We start from the raw sequence: 14,735 nt of genomic DNA on the forward strand, positions 1-14,735 counted from the left end.
TTTTAAGTATAATTTTGAAAAGTGCTGCAAAGGAAAAAAGCAGGGTGCCCTGAGAGGTCTTGGAGGAGGTCCTAACCTAGTCTGGGGCTGGTTAGAAAGTTCTCCTCTGAATAACAGAAAGGAAGAAAGATCACCAATGACCCGATTGAGGGAGGAGTTGAGCATGTTAGAGGAACACAGAAAATGAACAAATGGACAGATGGCGAGATACATGGACAGCAAGATAGTGGTAAGAATAATAATAGCAGCTAACCCTTGCTGCGTGCTACTCAGTGTCAGGTACTGTTCGAATTGCTAGATGAGTACTATCTCCCCCCAGTGTCTGGAGCATTGTGATCCCAGGGAGAGGGCTCAGAGTAAGCCTAGAGAAGGAGGCAGGCACCAAATAATGCAGGTCCTTATGGGCCATACAAAGTGCAATGGGAAGCATTGAGGCATTTTGATCAGGGCGGTGACATGATCAGATCTGTGTGTATTTACAGATCACTTGTATTGTGCAGAAGAATGGGTTGGAAGGAGCAAAAGAAAATGGGGATAGACAAGTTAGCTTTTGCAGCATTCCAGAAAAGAGATTGTAGTGAGTTGGACTGGGGTAGTGGCAACCATCATGGATGGAAGAAGGTGCATTTGAGATTCATTCAGGAGGTGGTCTTGCCATGATGTGGTGTGAGACGGGTGACCGGGTGCGGCCTCAAGGATGATTCCAGGTTTCTACCAGAAGCAGGCAGGTGGTTCCATTTATGTTAATAAGACCTCTGAAGGGAGATAAGTTTTGCGGAGAAGATCATGTGATTGATGTGCCTGTGACATGAAGATATCCAGAAGGCCATCGAATATGGATTTAAAGCTCAAAGTGGGTGAAGGTCAGGCAGCTTGGCAGCATGTGGATGGTGCATGAAAGGGGAGATGAGCTAAGGAGAGAGTGGATAGTGGAAACAGAAGAGGGCTTCAGACCAGCCTCATTTGAAGGTTAAGAAGAGGCAAAATGATGGAGAAACTGGCGGGCTTCATGCTTCATTGTTGTTGTTAACAACAGAATTGTTATGACATAACTGGTTAATCATGTCCGTTACTATGACATAGTTTAAAAGTAAAAAGGCTATTTTAGTTTATTTTGACTCATTTACTATGTTGAAAGCTTATTAACTTGTTCTAGATTTTTCGGTTATCAACATCTTACTTATTCTTGCTCTACAAGCCCCTTAAGGCCTACTATTAACAGTTTCTGGTGCTTCTAATATTGTATTAGGCATTTCTAGGGGCGAAGAAAGTATGTTGAAAGCTCAACATTAGCTCAATAATGAGTTAATGTACAACTTTTTTTAAAAGAAATCTTTAAAAATTTGATCGCTTAAACAGCGTTTAAACGGGAAGGTTATTATGGGCTGCAGTAGCCGGAGAAGGCTTTATGAAATGGGGATTTAGAGGGTGGGAGGATATGGATGGGCAGGAGGGGATGGGAGAGGCGTTTGAAGTGGGGTGAAACCAGCAACTTCTTCATAGCAAATGTGTTCCACTGAGTCTCTAGTACTGAAGTTGAAGTAGGCACAGGATGTCCTGACTGGTCTTGAGTAACTTTAAATAATGGTCTAATACTTTAATAAGAGTCAGCTGTGATTCATTATTGAAAAACCAGTTATTACATCTCAGATGGAGTGAAAGGTTGGGAAGAAGAATTCACTTCTGAAAAGAAGATTGAAATTCAGAACAGACTGATTTAAGTGTTGGTACTGCTCATGTCCGTGGTGGGAGGATTTCCGAGCCCTGAGGAACTCCACTTTTGGGGAAGCAAGTGGAGGTAAAACCAGAGAGGCAGGAAGTTGGGCCTTTTGAAAAGCAGATATGTCAGTGCTGCATAGAGCTTCCGGGTAGCAGGTTCCTCTGCAACCTTGAATTCCATTTTACAAAAAGGGTCTTCTGGATCGAAAGAACAAGTGTTCATTGAAGGTCTTCCCAGTTAATTCGTTATCCCAGGATTGATTTTACTGCTTCCACAGTGCCCACTGTGAAAGCGAATGATCAGATTCCAAGGGAAAGGGGCCACGTTTTCTACCCAAACTTGGTTTCCCCCACAGCTGCAAACATTTCTATCCCTGGTAATGAACTTATCCAAAAAACTGCTCACTCCTTGCCCATTAAGGGGATTTCTTGATCCTTTCCTTCACCTGGGCCAGAGTTGGGGGCTGGTGCCCAGTCACTTCACGTTCCATAAATGTGCCATCTAGAGAGGGTGGGCTTTGTGTGCTTAGGAAGCGTGTGATGAGTTCGGTTGCATGGTCTTTCCCTGCAGGAGCTCATACTCTCCTGGGGAGGCGGACACGCACACAGACGGTTTCCAAAGTGGGGAGAGTCCAGTGGTAGCAGAACGCCAGGGTGCTGGGAGAGGCCGGAGGAGGGGCTCTTTGTGCAGTTGGGAGGAGTTATGTGACAGGGGACAGAACTATGTCCTGATGACAGGTGGGAACTGTGACTCTCAGTGGCATACCAGAGGGCATGGTCACCCGAAGGATGGGGGTCAGGAAAGCATGCTGGTAGTTGACGGATTTGGCAGTAGATAGAGATGTTTGAGTTCAAGTCCTGCTCTGTCCTTTATTAACTGTGGGGCCGAGAACACGTTGCCTAACTTCTTAAACCTCAAGTTTCCTGCTCTCTATGACTGGAAGTCTGGCAGCACCGTCCACGAATGTTGCTGTGAGGATTTTGTGAGAGAACACCCTAAAGCTCTTAACGGTAATTGGCTTGAGAAATTCTTGCTCAAAAAAAGAAAAAAAAGGCAATCAGTGTTATAGCAGGACTACAGGAGGTTAAACATTTTTTTCCCAATCCCGTTGCTATTACACTTTTTTTCCCCAAATCCCCCCAATACATAGTTGTATATCTTAGTTACAGGTCCTTCTGGCTGTGGCACATGGGATGCCACCTCAATGTGGCCTGATGAGCAGTGCCGTGTCCGTGCCCAGAATCTGAACCGGCGAAACCCTGGGCCGCTGCAGCGCAGCGTGCGAACTTAACCACTCTGCCATGGGGCCTGCCCCTGCACTTTCTTATTCAGTGAAAAAAAATAATGAAAAGTTGTGTTAGTAAAAGTTATTCACTTGAACCCTGTCAGTTCAGTGTGCTATATTGATAAAGCATGGAAAAATTTAAAACACAGGAGAACCTAAACAATAAAATAAAAATGAGTTCAGTTCACCATGCAGAGACAACCACTGTTAATATGTTTTTGATATATTTCCTGTTCATTTTCTGTGCATATGCCTTTGCTAAGAAATGCTAAATACATTTAAAAACAAAATAAGGCTTCTGCAATGTCCGTGGGTGCTTCTATCGTTTGGTTTTAATTGTTTATGTTTAGCATTGTGTTGTGAGCATTTTCCTATGCCATGTTCTTTAAAAAATATATTTTAGAGATTGTCAAGTGTGCTTTCTTAAGAATGTGTCATTATTTATTTTTTCTTGTATTTAAATGATACATAAATAATGTGATGAGCATCCTTGTTTGTAAATCTACATTTGTATTCTAAGTGTTACTTAGGGCAAATGTCCAGAAGTAGAATTATCAGGTCCCAGGGTCTGCCCCTTTTTAACTCTCTGGTTACACATTGTCACATGAGCCTCCAGAGCATGTGCAACCATTTAAGCTCCTATAGAACAGTCTGTGACCCCACTCCCCAACACTGGTCATTATCATGAAAACCTTTGCGGTTGAATAATGTTTGCTGACTATGAACATTTTTCTCAGATATTTATGGCCTAGTAGTCTATCTTCCTTTGTAGAGAACATGGTTTAATTTTTTCATTTGTAGAAATTTAGGGAATTGGTATTTGGTGAATGTAGTAGTGTGGGTGCTGGACTCTGATGTCTTATTTCAAAGCCCAACAATTCAGGGAAGGAAACGTGTTTAATTTTCACTCGATTAGATAATGATTTGGTTAATTAAACTGTAATTCATGGAGACAATCTGAACTCCAGTTTCTTTTTTCCTTAGGTAATTCAAGCATTGCAGTTGGTAGATAATGCTTTAGGAATGTTGATGGAAGGCCTGAAACAGCGGAATTTAGACAATTGTGTCAATATAATCCTTGTGACTGACCATGGTATGCCTGTTTTTACATCATATTTTATCGTTGATTCCATCTTATCACTTCAGGGAGCAGACATTAATAATAATGCTATTTTAAATTCTGTACTTCTGCACCTAGAAGCTCTTGGATAAGCAAAGAATGAATTTAATCGTGGGCTGTGATAAATAGAGGACTAAAATTAAAATTTCAATTATTCTAGTTCAATTATTCTAACATCCATTCATACACTTAATTTTCTGTAAAAGTGGAATGAGTTGTACTTAACGGAGATTCAATTGGATTGTTATTCAATCATAAAGGTGCTTTTCTGGCCTCCTTTCAGCGGTGGTTCACTCACATGGATTGGCTGAAGTTTACTGTATTGGCTGGTTTTACCATGTCCTGTGTATTATTTTTTTTGATTTGTGTGAATAGACTTCTATAAAGTCCCTGTCACTCCATGTTTGTCATTTGAGGTGAATTCTCCATTTCGGCTAACCTGAGTGTTAAAGGATGTGGGACAGCCGCCACGCTCTCTGCCACCTCACACAGTTTTGAACTCCTCATTCATTCAACACATATATTTTAAGGGCTTACTCAATGCCGTGTACTTCACTAGACATGGCATGTTCACAGGTACATGTAGCAGAAGTGGACCTTTTCCCACTGGGTGGTCAGAACCATCTTCTCTAGGAGGACATTCAAGCTGAACTACAGGAGCTGTGGAGGAACCAGGCCTGGGGCGAGAAGAGCAGAAGGCGCTGTCTGCACAACTTCTGTTTGCATTTTACGACATCAAAATAATGTGGAAGATAGCAGTTTATTCTAAAAATTTCTAAAATGGTTCCCTAACACTTTGGTCCACTGTTTTAAAGTTAAAAGAAATATTTTAATGCACATTCTGTTAAAAGAAATTATAAAAATAAAAATCAAAAATGATAAAATAATAAAAATACAAATTTTGATGTACTCTGAAGAATCTTCAAATAAGGAAGCTTTAACTCCCAAATCTTTTTTACAGCACGTGCTGTTTATATAAATGTAAATAATACACTTACGAAAAGTAAATATTCTCTAATCCTTATTCTCTTAATGTATTGTTTTAGAAAAATGCATGTTACTTTTTTTATTTAAAAATATATTATGTGGCTTTGTGTACAAGTCAGATGTTATAAAAATCAATTAGCTTCCTACAGAGGATTTTCTTCCTGGAAATTACCTTAATTTATCTACATTGAACAAATGCTCTGGTTATAACTCCTGTCTGTTCTTCGCTCATGAACATGAGCCTTCTCTTCCACTGCCAAGACTTTCAAGGTCTGCTATTTGGAGCAGAGTACAGGGCAGATTGTATAGGTTCTCAGGTAGCTTGGTTTGAGATCTGTGACATCAAGTATGCCCTATCTGATGTGAGCAAAGACAACCTATTGTTACCATCTATATACATTCAGAAGATAATTTTATTTTTTTCCAGGAATGGATCAGACTTACTGTGAGAAAGTGGAATATATGACTGATTATTTACCCCAAGTGAACTTCTACATGTATGAAGGGCCTGCCCCCCGCATCAGGGCTTATAATGTGCCTCAAGACTTTTATAGCTGTAAGTATGAAGATGCCCATATGGAACAAAAAGGTAAACCTTAAAGTGAGTAACCATGGCCCCCGATTCTGAGGATGTGGGGATTACTAGGCCCCTCTTCTGACTTCTTGGGAAGATCACACAGAAGCAAGTGAGAAATTCCCGTGTGTAAGGTTAGTCAGTCTGTAAAGTCTTTGGGAGGAGCTAATGTTGTTGGGTACAAATACATTCCTTCCATTCTTAAATGCTGAAATAATTTTTTATTTAATTTTACCAGATCATAATCATTAATAAATTAATGTGTCAGATTCCCCTGTGTGTTCACATTTGTTGCAGTTATCCAGTATCATTGTAATGTGATTTATTTTTTTCCTTTGAAACAGTTAATTCTGAAGAAATTGTTAGAAACCTCAGTGTAAGTATACAGCCTCCTAATGAATCTATTTAAGTTAATGTAATGTCCTTAATCTGTTTTCAGGAAATTTGTATTCTGTATTTCTGAGTCCAGGCCCCTTGTAATTTATGTTTTAAACCCTCCCTCAACCTTGTCTTATGTGCGCATCAGTTGCTTTCGTCTCAGTTGTTTTCCCTTTGGCGTTAGCACCGTCACAGGAAATCGGTTTAGGGTAAGGTGCTGACGCCCGGTTTTCCTTGAATGGGCTGATGTTTCCTTCAAGTTTCAGGCAGCATCGCTTTTCACGTTTTTTGTGGGGAGTTACAGACTCTACACATCTTTTTGGACAGGTCCGAAAAATCATCTGCTTCCCCTCTAAGGATAACTGCGACTGCTTTTGATTGGTTCCCATGTCCCAGGTTGTAAGTGAATGAGCAGGACAAATTCCAGATAGTTTAAAACAATCTGGACTTTCCAAGGCGGAGTTCACCACTCCTGGAGAGACCTGAAATATTCTCATGTGGTAGTTTGACTAGTTCTCTATTTAAGGTATATTCACAAATACATATCTATGATATGGAATTCACGAGTTCACCGTTTCTTGGCATGGGGCTCGGCTTATTTAAGGACAGTTGCCATGCAAGTATAGTGAAAATGATTAGGATGAAATGTGAACGACTGAAGATAAGGAAACACCGGCTAAGGAATGGTTACCAAACCTGAGATCCACTGTGAGTTTGAAGTGGGAATGACAGCTAGAGCAGAAATCCCCCAGGGCGTCAGTCCCTCCTTTTTCCTCTTACCCCTCCTAAGAGTCTGATCTTGAGTAAGCAGATAGACAATGCCACCCCCTACTGGTGAAGGGTGTACATGCAGTGTGTTCATGCTGGTTGGGTGAGTAGTGAGCATTTTCAACATGTGGACTCTCAGTCTGCACATTGCCGTCCCTTTTTTCCGTCACCTCATGGTCCATACAGCTGAAGTCCTCTTGGTGGGATGAGGAAGGGCAAATCCCCAGCAATCCGACTGGTGCAAGGAGATTGGATACTGCAGGCTCTGGAAATCCACTACATGGCATCCCATACATGGAGAGGGCCCGGAGCTCCAGGACCCCCAGAATGGACTACCATTTCACGAAGTAGTCTATTATTCCTGGGAAGATATTCCATGTGGTAGTACAATATTCCCAGTAATGCTGTTCTCTGGACCTGTGTTGAGCTCATATTAGACAAATGTAACCGCACATGAACAGGCAACTCTAAGTCCCACAACATGCTGGCTGCATGACCGACGACAGCATCAACTTTGTTCTTAGATAAAATGACCCAACTTTTATCTCAGTTCTTCTGTCTTCATCTCAAATGCAAAACCCAGTACTTCTTCAGAGGTTGGCAGTGTGCCCCCAGTTTTCTCTGGATTTACTCTGGCTACACAGACAGCTAGGAAACCATGACTCATCAAATGATCTGTGGTCCTTAAGGGCACATTCTAGTCCCTTGAGTCTTTGAGGAAGCTGCATACTCAGCAGCTGCCATCATGCGCTTACCTGGAAGTTACCAAAATACTGGCTTAAGAAGGAAGTAATGATAAATGAAAAAGTGGAAAAACAAGAAGCCTGGAAAAGAGACCAAAATAGGCAAGAAAAAAACTGGCAGAAATATCTGTGCAATAAATACTCTTCTCTTTCCCCTTTTCATTCCATAACTCTTTACTCTCCTATTTTCTATATTTCTTTTTAACATGTTTTTTGTTCAATTTCATAGTGTCTTACTTTTCTTATATAAATTGAGCATGAGATAATAGTGACACAGATTTGAAATATTTATGAGATTATTGAGGCTTAAACTAAATTAGAAAGTGAGGAAGTAGAAAAACTCATTTCCTCATATTTTTACCTGTATGTCTTTTTCTCTTCTTTCTCAAAAAGGTCACAAGGAAGATAAAGGTCCTTTGTAATTCTATTTCTCATTTCCTCACTTTCTTTACGTGATAGATAACAATATGATTTGCATAGTTTTAAAATATGCCATGTAGTTACAGCAGTATTTACTAAAGAAACAAAATTTCACTCCAGTTCATGAGAAATTCATGAATTTTTCAGATAGGAAGACTACTAGATTTCAAAAACTGTTGACTTGATTTGAAAATTAAGCAAGTGTGTAGGTTATTTAAAGGGTAAATTGAGTCAATAATGAAGAGATTTTTTTGGTGCAATTAAAGTGGTTTTTAAAATTTTCACTCATATTTACTAATGTAGTATATACTTTTATATGTAATTTAGACTGCAAAGTTGTAATTGCCACTCGAAATCAAGACGTATGTATTCTCTGTCAGAAAAGGAGGGGAGATTTATGGTGGTTTAAGATATATAGACAGGAATAAAAACTTAGAATATCAAACAGTGTAATTTACATCATATTTTTAGTTGCAACCAAAATATTGCAACAATAAAAACACCTATTATTCTTAATAATTAGGGAATTAGACGGCATTAATAATAGGTTTAATCTCCGTTTTATTCACCAAGCTTGAATCCTCTTAGTTTTAAAAGGTGCTTAATAAATTGTCTTAGGAGATGAAACTGTTGAACTAGCTTGCATATTTTATAAATGTCATAAAGAAATAATTTACCTATTTTTCAGTGCCGAAAACCTGATCAACATTTCAAACCCTATTTGAGTCCTGATTTGCCCAAACGACTACACTTTGCCAAAAATATCAGAATAGACAAAGTTCATCTTTTGGTGAATCCACCCTGGCTGGCCGTGAGGTTTGTGTGTCTATTTGATTATCTCACAGTACTTTTAACAACCATCTTTGGTTATAAATTTTCTTACCTTTACCCTTCTACTACTATGATCATGGAAATTTCCTGAGCATGGACATTCTCTTGACATTTTATATCTCTCTAGCACTCCTGTATTTGAGATGACTGTTGTTAGATTGCTGATCTTAGCATCCTCATCTTCACAATTATCAATAAGAGTGAGAAGGAAGGCTGGGACTGTTCGTCAACTGTTCCAGAGACCGTCCATGCCAGCACATTCTTAACCTCCACTGAGGTCTCCTTTAGGCGGCAGACAGGACATAAAGATGATATCAGCTGCCTTCCAGGCTGGTAGTAACTGATTACATGGCTTTTTGATTAAGATGTTTGTTGTCTTTGTGTTTTTTATAAAAGAGCACATTTATGATTATAAGCCCAAGCTAACCAATTAGTTGTAATATTTACTTCTTTTTTCTAGTTACAATTATAATTAATTTGATTGTCGAGAATTTGCAAAATATGTGTGTTTCAAGAAAAAGCCATTCTGAATCGCTCCATCCCAACATAACCAAGTAATTCACGGCATAATGCAATTTTGTTGATGCGTGCTCGATGTGTGCTGAGCCTGTTCCAGGCACTGGAGATTCAGACATGATTCCTGCCCTCCTGCTCAAATGGAGAAGACTGATAACAAGCCAGTAAACAAATAAGTACACACTTTCAGGTAGTTTAACAAATGGTGCCTATTTCTGAATTTCATTCCAGCATTTTTCCCTGTGATAGTGGTTATAAATGGAGTCAGGATCATGCTGTGTTTTCTGGCCTATGTTGTGTGTGTGCTGCATCATGCCAAGGGGCTACGGGGACAATGGGAATACAGTGGCCAAGAGAGATGTAACAAAGAGGAGATGGAAGACGAGAGAGCTGAGCTCTACCATCAGCGTGTGCAGGACGAGGAGCTGGAGATTTGGCAGAGCCTGTTCTTTAAGACACGTAACCAGGAACCCACGCTGTCGCTCTAGGGCGGAGGGTGTGCAGCCCACACCGGTCACTAGATGGCGGTGGTCTCTCTTCTCGGGATTAGATTTGCCCAGCCTTTCCTCCTATGGCTCAGGACAGGTTCTCTGAAAGAAGATGAAACTCTGAACAAAATTAAGCTTTACTAATATTAGGTATATAAGATTGTAAGTAATGTGTACATGCAATATATAAGTAAATGTGGGTAAGTTCTCCAAATATTTACTGTTAAGTGCGTGAGATTAAAGAAGGTAGGAGGCCACTGGCACAGAATGAGAAAGTGCCCATCCATCCAACAACATGACCGATGGGTTATAGAAGGCGAGTCCAGCCACCAGAGTACCTCTGGGTACCACTCATTGACACTCAGTCTCAAATGATGAGCTGTGCGTTGAACAGCAGGCAGTGAGCTGTAAAAAGAGCAGCAGCCCGAGAGGTCAGGGCCTGGCACCCGGCCTGCCTTGTGGTGGGAATTTGGATAAATCCATATCTCGGGCTTCATTTTCCTCATCTGTAACCCAAGGTGAGCCTGGTTTCTTATTCTCTTGTGCTTAGCATGCAAAGTAAACTAACTAGCCTCAGGAATGTTGGCTGCAGCCCTCCCCAGATCAACCCAGGAGTCTCAGCTGACCTGATCCCGGATCCTCTCGATCTCCAGTTCTTATACCTGAGGCTCACGAGACCTACTTTCTAAGGGAAAGTATGTTGTCCTCAGTAATGTTGTTCAATATTCGGTAACTAGACTAGATTTGCGTTTCAAGAGTATAGCAAATTTCATCATTTAGTGTAATTTCTTCATCATCATCCTTATTTTGCTTAAAATGTGTTGGATTGTACTAATTTGGGGAAACCCAATTATCTGAAACTATAGTTAAAGTATTGTTAAAGTGCTTTGTAGAGAATGAGAATAATAGCTTTTGATCTTATGAATGGAAACTAACAAATATGTCCCAGGCACCTTTCTAAGAACTGGAGAGAAAGACACCTTCCCCGCCATAAGTGTCTCACCCAGGTGAGGAGGAGGACAACAATTATAATCAGGCAACAACCTCTGCACTAAGATCAAGTACAATGTTCAGGAAAACAAAAAGAGTGATCACATCCCCAGGTGCGAATGTCAGAGAATGCTTCCTGGTGGGGCGATTCCTGCTCTATGTTTGGAAGACTCAGGATGGGTTCGGCCAACTGCTGGCATCCGGCAGGTTTGCCGTGTGCAGTTTGCAGTCTGTGCCTTGTGCGAGGTACTCAGCCAAGAAGATGAGTGGGTGCTGAAATGTAGCCATTGCTCAGCTCATCAAGCCCTGATGGGGCTGTGTCTGCAGGAAGAACGGGACCACTTTTCTTTGCTGGAGGGCACTGGTCTGCTTGCCAGGCCTTGAGCACTGCCAAGCTGTGCCTTCTCAAGGTGCTTCTTTTTCTAAAAGCATTGCCCAGAGCAGTGGGTGCCTTTTTAAAGTCAGCAGCAGCTCTGGGGCAAGAAGGGTAGAAAGAAAGAGTCAGACAGACAGACTAGATTCCAGAAATTGCAAGTAGTCTCATATTGCTAGAGCACTGGGTGAATGAACCTGCCCTCTGCATGAAGGACTTTATCTGTCATGACCAGGGAATGTGACTTTGACCATGACGAAAGTAGGAGACCATTGGTAGCCACAAGGTGGCTGGAGGTGAATGTAGTGGGATGTGCATTTCAGAGAGCTCACTCCAGCTGCCGAATGGAGGAGGATGGTCAAGTGAGTGGCAGGGAGCCCAGTTAGAAGGTGTGCAGTGACCAGTTCTTCAGCCTTATGACAGCCCAAGGGATGCTGTGGAGCCGGTGGGATGGTAAGACTAATTAGGTAGCACATTATCAGGAAGACATGTATGGTGAACTTAAGACAGATTTCCCAGGATAGTACGGGCTCATCATGTTCTGTCCCACATTTGTACTCAAAAAAATGTGTGTTTCCATTTCCAACAGTGATAAATAGTCTTAAATACGACTAGGCATGTGGGTGTGCATGCATGAGCATTTGTCTGTGTGTGTGTCGGGGGGAAGATTCTGGATAACCAATTCAGAGTCAGGTAACCAATTAGGAAGTTGATTCAAGTCAGAGGAAATGGGACTCGAGCTTAGAATGGTGACAGCAGAAGGGAAAGCAAGGGAAAGTGTGGAGAGTACCACAGAGAAAGATAGGACTTGGCAACTGATTGTGTACCAGGAACGAAGTCGTGCTCATCTCCCCTCTGTGTCATCGCCAGCTGTGGCAGAGAAACCCAGCCTTGATTTCAACTTTATTAATTAGCCATGGAGAAGGTAAAAGAGAATTTGTTCCAAAAGAATTCATACAGTGCTTGGACGTTGAGCTAAATTTTGACAGATAAAATCAACTCGTCTTTTCCAAATGCCAGCTTCCATTTTTCCATATGTAATTTCCAGAGCCACTGGATGGTTGGAAAGCATGAACAGGAGCAGTTAGAGGAGCAAACTTCTCAAGTTCTCCTTTGGAAAGTAATAGAAAATAGAGCATTTTCTAACAATATTTTTATCCTTTGCTTCCAAATAAAGCTTTGCAATATTTATCAAAGCTTTCTAATAGAGTTGGGTTAGGAGTTGAAAGTATAAAAAAGCTAGATTTTTCTGAAAATTGAAAGATAAAGAAAGGACCAATTTTACAAAATTTTACCAATGACTTGATTCAAAAGACCTTTTCTTTCTTTCATTAATGAGTACTCTAACCTCCCACACAGAATTTAAAACTTAATTCTTCCCAATGAAATACTGCCAGTAATCTCAGCGAACCAAATATCTATGCAATAAGGACAAAAATGTTTTTAAACAACTTGTACCTTATGCCAACCGTTTTATTGGAGTTAACTGACAGGAGGACGCGCACTGGCCCCTTAGTGTGACTGAGTTTAAGCCCCTTGTAAACAGGACGCCAGTGTTCTCCCCATTCCAGGCAGTCCTCAGCCTCTCCTGCCTTCCCTCTGCCTGGCAGAGTTGAGTGTGGCCTGCTCAGTGTTGTGATTCATTTTTATTTAACCTGAGTAGGAGTCAGTTATGAATTTTTTTAAAAGGTGATTTTTTAAGACACTAAAATTAAGTCCTGTTTTCAGTTAAGCCTACAATATAAAGACAAACGAAAACATTATGTGTGTGTGTGTGTGTGTGTGTGTGTGTGTGTGTCCTTGCCCTGGGGCGTGGGAGGTGGGGAGTGGGGAAGCAAATGAGAGGAATCTTTCAAGGCCAACTTTTGGAAACAGGAGTCTTTTTATCCCCTTAAAGACCTAATTTGAACCAATATAACATTGTTCCTTTAAAAAAAGTCTAGGTTCATCTATTGCTATTTTGCTTTCATATGAAAACTAACTAAAAACTGCTGATACTCTTCAATTCAAAGATTAAAACATAAAAAGTAGGCAAAGACAAATTAATCAAATTTGAAAAATTGTTCAAGTCATAGAGCAACAGCCTGTGGAAGACAATCCCAAAAGTTAAAAATAACCTCTGACTTTAGGGAATATGCTGGCTGCCCCTCACCAAGTGTTCTATTAACTCGCCCTGGGTGTTCTTTGTTCGTGCTTTGATATTCTTTCACTAGACTTCTCCGCTGTAAAATAGGAGTCAATATTTTTCCCAGTTCCAAAGATTTATTTCTAAAGTCCTGAAATGCTTCAAGTGACATATTAATCAAACTCTTTGTACTGACGCAGACAGTTATGTGTAAAGGGGCAGGTGAGCTTGAAGCCAAATTCTTTCTTAAAATCTCTCCCTCCGCTGTCATCTTTTTGTCGCTGTCTATGAGTCAAAGGCTTTGAATTCTATTTACAGATCCTGGAATTCTCCTTCCGTCTCCCCTGCCATTCTGCTTGGTCCCCTGTGGTTATGAATTTGAGCATTAAAATAACTATATTCATGCTGTGGTTCACAGAAAAATTTACTTATGTGAAAGCAGAAGCTACATAAAAATCCGTTAAAGCTCAGTCATATCATAAGGTGTCATATCAATATACTGATCACAGTGTAATACTATTATTTCTTTATAGGAGTAAAGATTTTTCATACTGTGGAGGAGGCACCCATGGTTATGACAATAAGTTTAAGAGCATGGAGGTAACTTACTGCCTTTTTTTTTTTTTTTAACGAGTATTTATTGAGCACTTACTTTGTGACGGGCAATGTTCAGGACTCTTGAATACATCTGTGAAGGGACCAGATAAAGATCCCTGCCCTCATGTGGTGTTCATTCTAACAAGGGGATACAGGTAACTGGCATAATAAAGGAATATATTATTTGCTATGTTAGGGATAAGTGCTATGGGAAATAAAGAGAAAGTAAAGCAGAGTAAGTGGAGACTGGGGGTGTTACGGGTGCCATGAAGACAGTATGAAACTTTGAATAAGGTGGAGACAGTGAGATTCATTGAGATGCCATTTGAGCAGAGACTTGAAGAAGGTGAAGGAAGAACTTTTCAAATACTCAGGGCAAATGTCTCAGGCAGAAGAAACAGCCAGTGCAAAGGCCCAGGGGTGAGTGTCTGCTGTGTCGGGAGAGCCCTCATAGCTGTGGGAGGATGGTAGCTTGTGGCTGGCGCTGATGGAGGGGAAGGGTGAGATGCAACTGGACATGTTGAGTTCCTAATATGTGTTAGACGTGCACGTCGGGATGTTACACAGGCAATTAAGAGAGAGTCTACCTGGAGATCCGAAATTGTATTTGAGGCGTATAAAACATTTAAAAGATATGCACCTAAATAAGATGCTCAGGGACTGAATGTAAGGGAGAGGAGGACAAGTACAGAGCCCTAAGCACTTCTCTTAGAAGAGGTGTGGAGAAACAGAGCTCCCAGCACAGAGACCTAGAAGTCGAGCCAGGGAGGCAGGAAGGAAACCAGCAGCCTCTGTGCCGGGGAAGCCCAGGAAGGCGCTC

At 40.9% G+C, this 14,735-nt stretch overlaps 1 protein-coding gene across 3 annotated transcripts in view; it reads left to right on the top strand.

Annotated features, from left to right (window-relative positions):
* LOC106835758 (ectonucleotide pyrophosphatase/phosphodiesterase family member 3-like) overlaps positions 1-14,735 on the top strand; it is a 110,490-nt gene that overhangs the window by 70,610 nt on the left and 25,145 nt on the right. For all 3 annotated transcript variants that reach the window (XM_070496353.1, XM_070496352.1, XM_070496354.1), the window contains 5 exons: positions 3,990-4,098; positions 5,540-5,668; positions 6,031-6,062; positions 8,684-8,811; positions 13,852-13,918. In XM_070496353.1, the coding sequence (XP_070352454.1) occupies positions 3,990-4,098; positions 5,540-5,668; positions 6,031-6,062; positions 8,684-8,811; positions 13,852-13,918 (465 nt within the window). The remainder of the gene's footprint in view (positions 1-3,989; positions 4,099-5,539; positions 5,669-6,030; positions 6,063-8,683; positions 8,812-13,851; positions 13,919-14,735) is intronic.

Source organism: Equus asinus, chromosome 24 (assembly GCF_041296235.1).
Source record: "Equus asinus isolate D_3611 breed Donkey chromosome 24, EquAss-T2T_v2, whole genome shotgun sequence".
NCBI classification, from domain to species: Eukaryota; Metazoa; Chordata; class Mammalia; order Perissodactyla; family Equidae; genus Equus; species Equus asinus.